The sequence below is a fragment of the Eptatretus burgeri genome, chromosome 3, assembly GCF_056783735.1.
Source record: "Eptatretus burgeri isolate ZD-2024b chromosome 3, Ebu_testis_v1, whole genome shotgun sequence".
NCBI classification, from domain to species: domain Eukaryota; kingdom Metazoa; phylum Chordata; class Myxini; order Myxiniformes; family Myxinidae; genus Eptatretus; species Eptatretus burgeri.
The window spans coordinates 99,867,144-99,881,690 of NC_140963.1; the positions used below are offsets into that span (position 1 = coordinate 99,867,144).

A 14,547-nucleotide genomic window follows, 5' to 3' on the forward strand; every position below is an offset into this window, starting at 1 on the left:
TTCTTTTCTCTATGCTCACTGCGGTACACACAGTGACACAAAACAGCAGAATGATTTCTTTTCGCTACTCAAACTGGATGAATGAGTGATTTTTATATTGGAGGCACCTGCAAATCACCACAGGTGAATTCAATTCCAAAAGAAAGGAGAATCACCTGCTTGAAATCTAATTATTTCTCACAATTTCTAAAAAGGTGCCAATAATATTGTTTGGCCATTTTAGGATTTCTTTGTGGAATAAGCTAAGAACTAGTAATTTTTCAGCTTTTTTGTATTTTTCCATTGCAAACCAAAGAAATGCATATGTTGATACCAAAAGATTTATTAATTTCAACAATTTTCTGGAAGAAATGATGCATTATTTGAAAAAAGTCCCCTTCCCAAAGTTGTCCCCCCTCACATCCACAACAGTGCCTCCTTCCCACACCCTCTCTCTTCCACCTCATCATTCCACCTCCTCCAAATTTAAACTGCTCTCTGCCCCCTCTCTTATTACTCCGCAAGGTACCTCAACCCATCACCACCAAGTGTTTTCCTTTCCCTAAGCTCTTCTGTAATCCCCACACTCTTTCAATAACTCTCCTTACCTTCCCCCCTCCTCCCTCATCCGACCCTTCCCCTCTCCTCCCTCCGTCTTCCTTGACAGTGTGGGCCTCAAATATCTCGGGCCTTCGCTCAAACCTGACAGATCTTTCCATACAGGTTGCCATGACAAACCAGACAATCTGCTTCACAGAAATTTTCCTCCTTCAAGATGTCTTTGACCCCCTAGTATCTCTTCCTGGTTACTCCCCCCCCCCCACCCCTGCCGGTATGACAGACCTGAGCCTCTTCCTGGCAGTAGAGTTGCTATCTTCATCAAAGACTTTATTCCTCACTTGCCATGCACTGCCCTTTCTCCACCACACCCCGAGGAATACCTCTGGCTATGGCTTCCCCTCCACTCCCACCTCATGTTTATGTGTGGTGTACTGTACAGCAAACAGCGATGACTCCATTTACATCTCGTTCTCCGAAAACATGGACCAACTTCTATCCTCTCATCCAAACTCTCTCTTTCTCATATGTGGTGACTTCAACTGTCATTTAACCAATGATGGGTTGATGATCACATTCGTCGTTCTACATCAGACATAAACGACGAATGTCCTTATCATTGGTTAGACATTTATTGAAATCCCATCCTGATGAGGGCAAATAAGCCCAAAATCCGGAACGGTGGTTCTGTTTGATGTTCAACTGATGATGACCATATAATCTTTGTCTCTTTGGCAGAGTCCCTGGGCCAAAGCCTCTGTGTTGGAGGCGACGTTTTGGTGTGGACTGTTGTCCAATAGGGATAAGCGAAATGCTTGTCACACTCCTCATGTTTCGATTTTCCCACTGTAGTGGGACAACTTAGCTAAATATAGCATAACAATTGTGCATTTTGTGAGGAAAACACCAAATTTGGCACACTAGTAGCCTATCATATTATGAACAGATTTGGATATTGGGCCATCTCAAATTCAGCTGCTGATGGCTGTGGCAGCCATTTTCCACTGCCATCAAAAATTTTGAGATGGCCCAATATCAAAATCTGTTAATAATATGATAGGCTACTAGTATGCCAAATTTGGTGCTTTCTTCACAAAATGCACAATTGTTATGCTAAGTTGCCCCACTACTGGTCACATCACATGCTTTCTGGTTGAATGTTTTGCATTAGAAGGAACAATGCTCTGTGTGGATTATGCAGTTTTACCATACGAGACATAATCTGTGGCGATGCTAACCATAAGTTAGGAGGTGCGTCTGATATATATATATATATATATACATATATATATATATACATATATATATACATATATATATATATATATATATATATATATATATATATATATATATATATACATCTTCTTCTTCTTTCGGCTGCTCCCGTTAGGGGTCGCCACAGCGGATCACCCGTATGATCCGCATAGTGATTTGGCACATGTTTTACGCCGGATGCCCTTCCTGACGCAACCCTGGTCGCCTCTTACGACACAGGGATATGGTACACCTATTTTAACCGGGGTATACACCGGCCCAGTACACTGGTACTCATTGCGCTGACCTCGGAAGGATGATAGGCTGAGTCAACCCCCTGGTGTATTAATTCAGTGGCCCAACGGGGCTTGAACTCAGGACCTTTTGGATCCCAAGCCGCTGCCCTAACCACTGCGCCAACACACCAGGCTTTTTATATATATATATATATATATATATATATATATATATATATATATATATAAATATATATATATATATATATATATATATATATATATATATATATATATATATATTCTATTTCTCAGTGTGCTGCTGCCTTTTTTACACTTATGAATCTTGAGCTGCAAATCTTTTGACATGTACATATATATGTATGTTATATTTTGCTTATTATTTATATTTTCTTTGCCTTTTTATTTAATTTAATTAGCAGTCAATTTCATTCAAGCGGTGGTTGTGTGGGGATTGAATTAACAAATGACATGTTAATACATAAGACCCACAGATCTCAGAATCAGAACATCTCAATATCCATCAGCACAGCACATTTACAGATACCCACAGAACACACCCATAAAATCACAATACGTATTATATACCCCAAATTAGGGAACATGTGACCCCTTTTCCCCCAAACATATGCTTCATTCAGATTCATTCCCAGTCCTCTTCTTCCACTTATCACCTGCCAACCTCCTTTTCTCCCTCCTCCAAAATGTCATTTTCTTTGTCCTTCTCCCCCTTCCCATTATATTCTGAAGTTTCATTTTCCCATTTTATCCCCCCTCCCTACCATTTTTAATATCTAAATGGCCTTCAGCCCATAAAGAAAGAAGATTAATCTCATAGCACTGCTTATGTGGTCCAACAGAATGTGGAAAAGAGGTAACACACTTATCTTTGAGCTGAGCTGTCAAGCCAGGTTTGAGTCTCAGCCCAACTACAAATTGTTGCATTATTGCTTTGCAGGTGGGGCGATGCATCACAAAAGGTGCCGAGTCAGATGGAGGTTAAGCTGGGAACCCAACTGGTTGCATTATTTGGTGGACCTTAAAGATCCTATGGTGTCTTTTGCAATGAGTTATCACTGGTAGCTGGCCAATTTCAAAATTCCTGCCATGACTAGTGCTGGGAAGGCCAACACAAGCCACCCAATGTAACCCTTGCCACGATACTGCTTTGGCAGCATTGAACCTATCTTTGAGCAGGGTGCCAGACAAAATTTGCTTGTGGGATATTTCATTTGGCATATACAAAGCGTTCTTCTGTATCGGCCAGCCCATCAACCAACCCTAAACCACTGTATCATTTGGAATTAAGTCGAAAGACTATCACTGAATGAGGCATCCACAAAGACCTCAAGCAATTTCAAGTTGCAATACACTCCTTAAACCTATCACTAATTTTTCTGACCATTATGATTCTTGTCCTTGGCCATGGCACTGGGCAATTCCAGCTGCAATGATCAGTGGATAAATAATCTCAATTGTCAAAGCCAGGAAAATCATATCATCGGTATTTCTTGCCAAAATATTGATGTCTCAGTATTAACAGTGAGTTGTAAAGACAGTAATGGTGTTATTGTCAGCATTAGATGGAGGGCCTTCATTATATTTTAAACTAATTAGTGCAAAATTGTAGCTTCAAAATGCAATCATCATTAACAATCCATCTTGTGATCCTGGAACATCATGTACATCATTTACTTGGAAAAAAAAGAAAAAGAAGAATAAGTGTGTGACTGTGTCTGGCAGTATCCCTCAACTTCTCTCTGGCTAATTAGCCCACTTACTGCATTGCTAGTTGTCAGTAAGAGACAAAGTCAGAGCAATGCTGCTCCCCTCTACTTCCTTTGGTCTTCTTTTCTCCACCTTGTTAAAATGGCTTCCTGAGTCAGTGGAATCCCACTTTTCCTGCCATGGTGAGAGACTGCCAGTCAAAAGTTGGCAGTCCATCACCGTCTCAACTTATCTATCCTCCTTTTCTTCCAACGATCAATTCTTCCTCACTTTTCCTCCTTCCCCAATCCACCCATTTACTTGCACGATATTATTCACTTCTTAATCCTTTCTTCTCTTCTTTTTTATATATATTCCCTTGCTTATTGCATCTGCCTGTTGTCACACAGCCCCACTGTTAGTGAATTGGCTTTACACCCTCTGCCACCTCCGGTCTTCTGTCAGCTAATGTTTTACAAAGAAAACAAAGTAATTACAGTATATTTACCTCTGCCAATGAAGGTGGACGAAGGTTATGTTTTCACCCTGTCTGTGTGTTTGTCTTTGAGCAGGATATCTCAAAATTTTATGGACGGATTCAGCCGAAATTAGGCGGACAGGTTGGGTGTATGACAAGGACGAAATGATTCAATCTTTGCTGGATCCAGATACGAGAATTTTGGAAAAATGTTTTATAAGCGATTCTTCACCATTGAGAAATAGTGCCAAAAACTATAGATTATACTGTAGCATGATATCTCGAAAATTATGGACGGATTCAGATTAAATTTAGTGGACAGGTTGGATGTCTGCCAAAGACAATTTATTTCATTTTGGGGAAGATCCGGATCTGGATACGAGAATGTTTTAATTTTTATCTCTGCCACCGAAGGTGGACGGAGGTTATGTTTTACCCCTGTCGGTTTGTTTGCCTCAGTGTCTGTTTGTCTGTCTGTGAGCAGGATGACTCTAAAAGTTATGGATGGATTTGTACGAAATTTAGGGGACAGGTTAGGTGGGTGACAAGGGTGAATTGATTTGATTTTGGTGAAGATGCGGATAGAGATACAAGAATTTTAAAAGTGATTCTTCACCATTGAGTATTAGAACCAAAAACGAAACATAGCACTACCGAAATATCTAAAAAAGTTAGGGATGGATTCAAATGAAACTTACTGGACAGGTTAGGAGTCTGCCATGGTCAAAGCGTTTCGATTCTGCTGAAAATGTGGATATAGGTGCGAGATTGTTTTAATATTTTTAAAGTGGTTCTTCACGATTGAAATTTTGGGCCAAAAAGGACATATAGCATGATATTTCAAAACGTTGGAGATGGATTATGACAAAACTTGGTGGATGAGTTCGGTAGGTGACAAGAACAAACTGATTAGATCTGGGTTCAGGTCCAGATTTAGATGCAGCCTATCAGTGGGATACAGAACGTACATTGTTCAGCCTGGTTGAGTTACGTAATGTCACCCCCTTTGGCCACTTGTTTAATCATTGTACGAGTTTCACTATAGCAATTTCATTATTTATCTAAATCTGAATATTAATTATTGGCAATAATTTCATTTTTACCATAGTTTTTATGGAGCTTTAGCGCTGCTGATGCAGAATCTTGGCAAGGGTAATACTTGGTGGTTTGTTATTGTTTTCCCAGTGTTGTTTGCGCATGCTCCATCCGGTTTTAAAATGTTGAACGTCAAGTAAGAAAGCAACACATACCATTTTTAAAGTCTTTGGTATGACTCGGAAAGGGCTTGAACCACCAACCTCCCAGACTCAGAGTGGATGCTCTATCCATTACACCATCGGGTATTGGCCAATAAATTGATACGCCTTTAAAAAAAAAAAAAGCATGTGCAACAAACTCATGTCATTATGCATCTTAAAAGGAAACGAGGAACAGATACTACAGTAAAAAATAATCTAAATTCAAAATTGACAAGGAACTGCTATTCTAGTCCCTCCTTCCCCCCCCCCCCCTTTAGGATGGTATGAGGAATAGATATGTGTAATATGAAAGATAAATCTTGAACAGTTTTTGAAATATTGCGTACACAAGGCAACTTACCGAGATGGTTGCCACGGCAACATAATTAAGCCAGCCCCAGCCATGATCTAATGAGGTTAAGATAATGTCATGAGGGATAGATATCTACAATATGAAAACTAAATGTCCAACGGTTTTTGAAATATCGCGTACACAAAAGTGCATGTACGGATGACCGGTTGGTTGGCCAGATGAAGTTCATTTTAATGTCCTCAGTCTCTCTGACCTTGTCGGAGTGATGGGGGACAAAAGGATATACAAGTGTATTGGAGAGCTGATTTGGTGTTCCCATTTGAGCATTGAACTTGTGATCTGCTGAGATTCCAGATTGAAATCCCAAATGCTGCGTGGCTTTGGAGGTTGTTTTGCAATATAATTGTAATCTATGTCAAGTGACCCGTAATGTGCTTTGCACAAAACTCTCCATGAGCCTTCATTTTTTTTGTCAGTGTGGAAGACGAATGTAATGATTTCCAATAACTGGTTATTGTAGAGCAATATTAATGCAAATATACATATGTAAAAGTAAAGGTAAACAAATAAATGTTGTGTTTATAACCTGCAGGAATGAGTGAAATGCATAAGCTTGCAAGCATCAATAAAATAGAAGCCCTTAATGGCATTTCCATTCCACGCATATACAGAATGTTGCTACTTGTTGCATCACTTCTGGATATTTATGGCTGAGTTGCTAATATTCAGTGTCCCTTGTATGTTTGGACAAGATGTTAGAATTTGGTTTGGGTGCCATTAATAATTTGCTACTCTTCTTTGAAAGACAGTGGGATCGATCTTTGACGTCAATCAGCTAATGCTTGCAGGCGGGAAACCCAGCTTCACTTCCATCCGAGGAATGGGGCATTTTGTGATCAAATGCCCTGCCTGCAAGTCACCATGGAGGCAGTTTATAGTTGTGTCAGCAATCAAAGCCAGACTAAACAGCTGAAAGGTGACTGCACTTCCTTTGAGCTATCCTTTTAATGGCAGTGACTGTGTGAGTGTACAGAAGGCAGAAACATTAGAACCTCGACTGAATGCAAAATTATTCCAAAGAACCCTCAAAGACCAAGGCTTACCTGCCTGGGGATCCAAGCTTCAGACATCTCCCTGTATCTCTGCAACACAAAACGAAGAGAGAGAGAAAGAGAGAAAGAGAAAGAGAAAGAGAGAAAGAGAAAGAGAAAGAGAGAAAGAGAAAGAGAAAGAGAAAGAGAAAGAGAAAGAGAAAGAGAAAGAGAAAGAGAAAGAGAAAGAGAAAGAGAAAGAGAAAGAGAAAGAGAAAGAGAAAGAGAAAGAGAAAGAGAAAGAGAAAGAGAAAGAGAAAGAGAAAGAGAAAGTGAAAGTGAAAGTGAAAGTGAAAGTGAAAGAGAAAGAGAAAGAGAAAGAGAAAGAGAAAGAGAAAGAGAAAGAGAAAGAGAGAGAAAGAGAAAGAGAAAGAGAAAGAAAGAGAGAAAGAGAAAGAGAAAGAGAAAGAGAAAGAGAAAGAGAAAGAGAGAGAGAGAGAGATGGGGGAGAGGGAGAGAGATGGGGGGAGAGGGAGAGAGATGGGGGAGAGGGAGAGAGATGGGGGGAGAGGGAGAGAGATGGGGGGAGAGGGAGAGAGATGGGGGGAGAGGGAGAGAGATGGGGGGAGAGGGAGAGAGATGGGGGGAGAGGGAGAGAGATGGGGGGGAGAGGGAGAGAGATGGGGGGAGAGGGAGAGAGATGGGGGGAGAGGGAGAGAGATGGGGGGAGAGGGAGAGAGATGGGGGGAGAGGGAGAGAGATGGGGGAGAGGGAGAGAGATGGGGGGAGAGGGAGAGAGATGGGGGGAGAGGGAGAGAGATGGGGGGGAGAGGGAGAGAGATGGGGGGAGAGGGAGAGAGATGGGGGGGAGAGGGAGAGAGATGGGGGGAGAGGGAGAGAGATGGGGGGAGAGAGAGATGGTGAGGAGAGAGAGATGGTGAGGAGAGAGAGATGGTGAGGAGAGAGAGATGGTGAGGAGAGAGAGATGGTGAGGGGAGAGAGATGGTGAGGAGAGAGAGATGGGGAGGAGAGAGAGCTGGCGGGGAGAGAGAGATGGTGAGGAGAGAGAGATGGTGAGGAGAGAGAGATGGTGAGGAGAGAGAGATGGTGAGGAGAGAGAGATGGTGAGGAGAGAGAGATGGTGAGGAGAGAGAGATGGTGAGGAGAGAGAGATGGTGAGGAGAGAGAGATGGTGAGGAGAGAGAGATGGTGAGGAGAGAGAGATGGTGAGGAGAGAGAGATGGTGAGGAGAGAGAGATGGTGAGGAGAGAGAGATGGTGAGGAGAGAGAGATGGTGAGGAGAGAGAGATGGTGAGGAGAGAGAGATGGTGAGGAGAGAGAGATGGTGAGGAGAGAGAGAGAAAGAGAGAAAGAGAGAAAGAGAGAAAGAGAGAAAGAGAGAAAGAGAGAAAGAGAGAAAGAGAGAAAGAGAGAAAGAGAGAAAGAGAGAAAGAGAGAAAGAGAGAAAGAGAGAAAGAGAGAAAGAGAGAAAGAGAGAAAGAGAGAAAGAGAGAAAGAGAGAAAGAGAGAAAGAGAGAGAGAGAGAGAGAGAGAGAGAGAGAGAGAGAGAGAGAGAGAGAGAGAGAGAGAGAGAGAGAGAGAGAGAGAGAGAGAGAGAGAGAGAGAGAGAGAGGCAGGGGTGGTGGTGATAGAGTGATCGTTTGTATCATCAGTACCCAGGGAGCTGTTTGTTCAATCATCAACTTGCAAGAAACATCTGACAACAGAAAACCTGTCTTAATTACCAATCAATTGCTTCTCTGCTTGGCTGCATACTAATGTGATTTTGACAGCCTGCAGAGTCCTTGCCTTTGTTTATATACTCGGGATGTACACATTTTTTTAAATCATTTTTCTCTTTACTTGGGACTTCGATGGGGCTTCTATTATTTTTCAATCAAAACAAAACCACCCCAATAACAGAAAAACAAACAAACAATCGATTTAAAACAACGTGCTTTTGGTCCTATGATAGTTTTCATACCACAACAGCAAAATGAAGGACTTCCGATAACATGTGTGGTCAAATGCCCCATTGGAAAGTGAATGGATGACTAAGGTGTTTGCAGACCAAATATGATCATGAAACATTAATCGAAACAATAATTTTAAACTTTGATTTGCTTACTAGCCAAGAGGGTGTTTTTGTAAAATAAATATAATTTGCAATTCTAAGCATTTGCATTGTTTACTGTTTTGTTTAAGGTCTATAAAAACACAGAACTGCCCATTCCATCAAACAATTTCAGCTGCTACGCCGATAACTGCAGCATCAGTCGGCCGACAGAAGCTTTTTATTGGCATATCACAAGCTTATCCCCCTGAGGCAAAGGAATCAATACACGGACGCGTTTCCAGCTCATTGCCTGTCATCAGTGCAGAATGGATTCTCCCACAGGAAATAAAACAGAGGATTCTCCCAGTGGCAGGCCATCCCTTGAGGGAGTATATACAGTGTGGCAGTTACTCCTGCTCATCTCATCACACTTCACAGGGAATATATATATATATATATATATATATATATATATATATATATATATATATATATATATATATATATCTTCTTCTTCTTTCGGCTGCTCCCGTTCGGGGTCGCCACAGCGGATCATCCGTATGATCCGCATAGTGATTTGGCACATGTTTTACGCCGGATGCCCTTCCTGACGCAACCCTGGTCGCCTCTTACAACACAGGGATATGGTACACCTATTTTAACCGGGGTATACACCGGCCCAGTATACTGGTGCTCATTTCGCCGACCTCGGAAGGATGACAGGCTGAGTCAACCCCCTGGTGTATTAATTCAGTGGCCCAACGGGGCTTGAACTCAGGACCTATTGGATCCCAAGCTGCTGCCCTAACCACTGCGCCAACACCAGGATATATATATATATATATATATATATATATATATATATATATATATATATATATATATATATATATATATATATATATATATATATATATATATATATATATATGATTTGTGGTTGCACGTATGATCACAATCCATGATGAGTGCTCCAACTTCAAGAATAATGAATGACTCAATGTCTCTGTCAGCAACAAAGAACTACCTGCCTCCACCAGCCTTTATCAGAAATGGTCATGAACAAGACAATGGATTTTCCAGTGAATAAGAAATACGACAGATCCACATTAAGAAGAGGATTAGTCCTGGAAAGCTTCCTTAAGGTGCACCACTGTCTAAGTAGAGCATTGTAAAGAATATGGTATACATGCTCCCCGGTGCTTGCAAACGTGAAGGAAATCTTATAGTCAGTCCAAACTCCAGATGATTGCTTTGAATACCATTTGCTGACAGATATCTTCTCTCTTCTTTCTCTTCTTTTCTTTTATAAATAAAAGCGAAAGTGTGTATATTTGTATGGCTTTATGTCCTGTAATTATTCCGAGACCCTTGGGCTCATTGACACCAAATTTTCAGCGTATACTCAATGGGTCCTCATTTCTTGCAGATAAAATCTGCAGATTTTATTCTTGCAGATAAAATCCTCAGTGGCATGATAATTTGTATGTGAGTTCTATCTGTCGGTACTTCTACATTATGGCAATCCCCAATTTGATTTGAATTCTGCAACCACTGAAAGAAATCGTTCAACCTGTCACAAGGTGAAGAACTTGTACCAAAACTTATTTCCAATCACATTACAAGCCTGAACTCAAATTTCTCAATCAGTCAGTATTCTGATCCCAAAGAAGTAGCTTATGATCCAATATTCCACTCCACATTATTGGCAACCTCTGCATAGCAAGGAACACCTGATGAGCTACAGGGATCATTCCATGCTGATGAGTGAATTGTTCTTCAATATATGGGACAAAGATACCACACAAATGATAAAATGTGTCTTTTGGAATCCAAATTCATGTTGAACATCTCTTGCAGCCATCCACAAATATAAAAATGACAAATTAAAATTGAGAATAAAAAAATTACATGTTTTCACTTTAGTGTTGTGAAGCTTACCTTTCAAGATAAATACCCTTTCAGTGGCTCCATCATGTGTCGTGAAGATGAACCCATATGGTGGAACAACAAGCAAGTTGACCAGGATCAGCATTCATCTTCCATTGACCATGTCACACCAATTTTTCGAAATACAACCTTCACTCACGATTCCACTTCAAAGGAGGAGTCCGTGTTTAATCCAATATCAACACGCCTGTTGTACGCCTTGTGGACATTGAATCTCCAAACTTTGATGTCATTTGGCCAAAGATTGTCTCCCTACCCTAACTATTTTTCTCTCTTTTCCACTTACTGCTCTCCTAACTACAAACTTTATAACTTTCTTTGACTATCTTAATTCCTGCTATGAGACTATGACATCCTTACCCCCTCAAGCAGTATTCTTCTATTTAGGAGACTTCAATGTAGACCACAGGGAGTGGCTTAAATCTTCCCACATGGATGTTCGGGGAGTTGAAGTTTTAACATTTTCCATTTTCAATGATTTGGAACAAATAATTATCAACCACCCGATAAATATTCAAGATTGTCATGATCACTCTTCCAATACTTTGGATTTGTTCTTCATCTCCAATCCATTGCATTATCGCTACACAATTTCACCTCCAATTGGTTCTTTTGACAATCTCATAAATGTCTCTACTTACCACCACTCCTTCTGAATGGCTGACTATAATGGCTTACAAAACTTATTTTCTGACTTTCTCTGGGAAGATTATTGCCTCTGCTCGGGTGATGCCTCTATTTCTGCTGAACCTATAGCTGAAGTTATTGTTGCAGTAAATAAGGCTTAGACCCCCCACCCCCTTCTCTTTCACGTCTATCTCTCCTACCAATTATTGGTGCAATAACTCCTGCTCTGCGGCCATTCATGAAAGGGATGCGGCATATCGGACATGGGAAAACTATTCTTCTTCCGACTCGCATTCAGCTTTCACATCTGCCAGAAATCATTGCAAACATGTTATACGTGAGGTGAAGCATTCCTTTATTCAAAATAAATGTGACAACCTCTCATCTTCTTCCACTAATAGATCTTTCTAGTCCTTAGCTAAAATTATCTCCAACAATTTATATCACTCTACCTTTCCTTCGGCTTTCCGTTCCGATAATACTATCGTTGTCACTCCGAATGATAAAGCAACTCTTTCTGTTTTTCTTTTCTCCTCTATTTCCACAATGGATGCCTCAAACATTCAAACTCCCCCTGATGCACCCCTTATCAATCCAAAGCCACTTCCTATATTCTCATGCAGTGAAAAAAGTACTCCTCTCCAGACACAAGCAAAGGCATGTGGGCAAGATAGCAATCCTCCATTCCTCCTCGTGTCTTGACGGAGTGTGCTTCAGAACTTGCACCTGTACTTGCTCGTTTGTTTCTTTTTTATTTTAAAACCCAAACTTTTCCGCTTTCCTGGAAACATGGAAACATGCCGCAATACAGCCTATTTTAAAGAAGGGCAATCATGCAAACCCCTCCCACTAACGTCCTTTTGCTCTGACTTCTTCTATTTCCAAAGTCTTCAAATGTCTACTCAATTCCCATTTCCTCAAGCATCTTGAATCTCAGTTTTCTCTCTGACCATCGATATGGCTTGCGCAAGATAAGATCTACCGGCGATATCCTTTCTTACATTACAAAAATCTGGGCTTCTTCTCCGAGAGACTTTGGGGAATCCGTTGTTGTAGGCCATGATATCTCAAAAGCCTTTGACAGAGTTTGACATCGGGGTCTGATATCCAAGCTTCCCTCTTTCGGCTTTCCTCCTTCACTCTGCTCTTCCATATCAAGCTTTCTCTCCGACCGCTCTATCCCCGTAATTGTTTATGGTTCAACATCTCCCTCCTTCCCTATCAACAGCGGTGCTCCTCAGGGCACCGTTCTGTCTCCAACACTCTTCCTTCTTTTTGTCAATGACCTTCTTTCTTCTACAAATAACCAAATGCACTCGTATGCTGATGATTCAACATTACATTCCTCCATGTCTTTCACATCTGCTCCATCTTCCCTCACTCGATCTACATGTCATTTCATCACAGCCACCTCTTTAAATTCGGATTTGGACAAGATTTCCCAGTGGGGAAAATGTAATCAAGTTAAGTTTAATTATTCTAAAACTCAATTTCCTACCATCTCTCAATCTAAAACTCCTCTCAACTCTCCATTGAAAGCTCCACAATTACACCATGTCAATTTTTTCGGGTTTCTAAAGGTTATTGAGTCTAGTTATTACAATTTTGGTAAGAGATGAAGAAAACTGTGAAAGTTTTAAAGTCTTAATACACCTTTCAAATCTCAACAAACACAGTAATAATCTGCTCTATTAAACACTGAAACATTCTGGATGAGTATCGGTTTAATTAATACAGATTAACTCTTTGGAGAGGGTGAAATGAGGTCTTGACATTGCTGTAGGGTATATGTATCAGTGGCCTCTGGGGGCATATTACCCTTTGAAGTTTCGATATTTTTTGGACATGTTTGGTTTGCTGGTGTAAGGGTTTGAACAGCTAAAGAGATCCAAGGTATTCATCATGATATTTGTGAATTAATTTGTTGAAGGTATTTTTCTTCTTGGTGGTAAATAATTATAAATTATATTATTTGCATTGTTGATTGTCTTTGTGCATATGGGCACTACAAGATGAGGCCTCGTAAAGTGCAGATATTAAATATTTCTCTGAGCAAGCTTTCATTGTTGTCAAAGATTAGTTGAGAGGTGGAACTGTGGGACTGGATCAAAGGGAACTCAAAAATGTGAAATAACACAAGGTTGAATAAAGAAGTGAAAATGAAGTGTTAAATAATAATTAAATTAGAAGGGCTCGTGGTTGAGCACATACCTCCACCACGCAATGCCTGATCCACGAGAACATATCGGACCTTTTTTTTTTTTGAAATATCATGATATATGTCGTTTTTGGTCCGAGTTCTCAATGGTGAAGAATCACTTTACGTATTCAGATTTGGATTCAGATCTTCACCAAAAGCTAATCACTTAGTCGTGGCCACACACTCAACGTGTCCACCAAGTTTCGTCCCAATCTGTCGAAAAAATTTGAGATATCGTGTCAAATTCAGTATATCGTGTCAAATTCAAAAAAGATATCGGTTTGGCCCGATCTTTCAGTGGTGAAGAATCACTTTAAAAATTCTAGTAGTCGGATCCGGATCCAAATCTTCACCAAAATCTAATAAGTTCGTTGTTGTCACAGCGAACCTGTCCACAAAATTTCATCCAGATCCGACCACAACATTTTGAGATATCTTGTACACAGACAAACAGACAGCAAAACAGACAGAAAAGGGGTGAAAACATAACCTTCTACACCTTCGGTGGCGGAGGTAAAAATGAATGAATGAAAGTGAAGAATGTTATTCATTGCTTGAGAATAATCAGGGCAAAGGAAAATACAATACCAATCATTAATTTCATCAAATTTGTTTTTGAAACATGATAAAGTATAAATATGTGCATATGTCATCTTTGTGTGTCCAACAGGAGAGTGCAAACATTTGTGCATAATGTTTGGGTTGTTAGATTTTGGTAATTATTTTATTTAATAATATGCCGATAGTTTTCAACATGGCATTTAAGTTGAAACATCTTTTTTTGTCTTCAAAATCAAGGCTCGTGGAAGAGCAGGAACAATGACCAGATCAAAATGTAACAAAACAAAAGGGAGAGTTGAAAGAGGGGGGGGAGGGTGAAACACATCAGAGTTGAA

At 40.4% G+C, this 14,547-nt stretch overlaps 1 protein-coding gene across 10 annotated transcripts in view; it reads right to left on the reverse strand.

Moving 5' to 3' along the window:
- The window catches only part of LOC147030532 (inactive dipeptidyl peptidase 10-like), a 780,352-nt gene that overhangs the window by 129,179 nt on the left and 636,626 nt on the right, over positions 1–14,547 (reverse strand). For all 10 annotated transcript variants that reach the window (XR_015056434.1, XR_015056435.1, XM_085874668.1 and 7 more), the window contains one exon: positions 6,891–6,929. Coding sequence is in view for 8 of the 10 variants with exons in the window: in XM_085874668.1 (XP_085730794.1) it covers positions 6,891–6,929 (39 nt within the window). In the remaining 2 variants the exon portion in view is untranslated. The remainder of the gene's footprint in view (positions 1–6,890; positions 6,930–14,547) is intronic.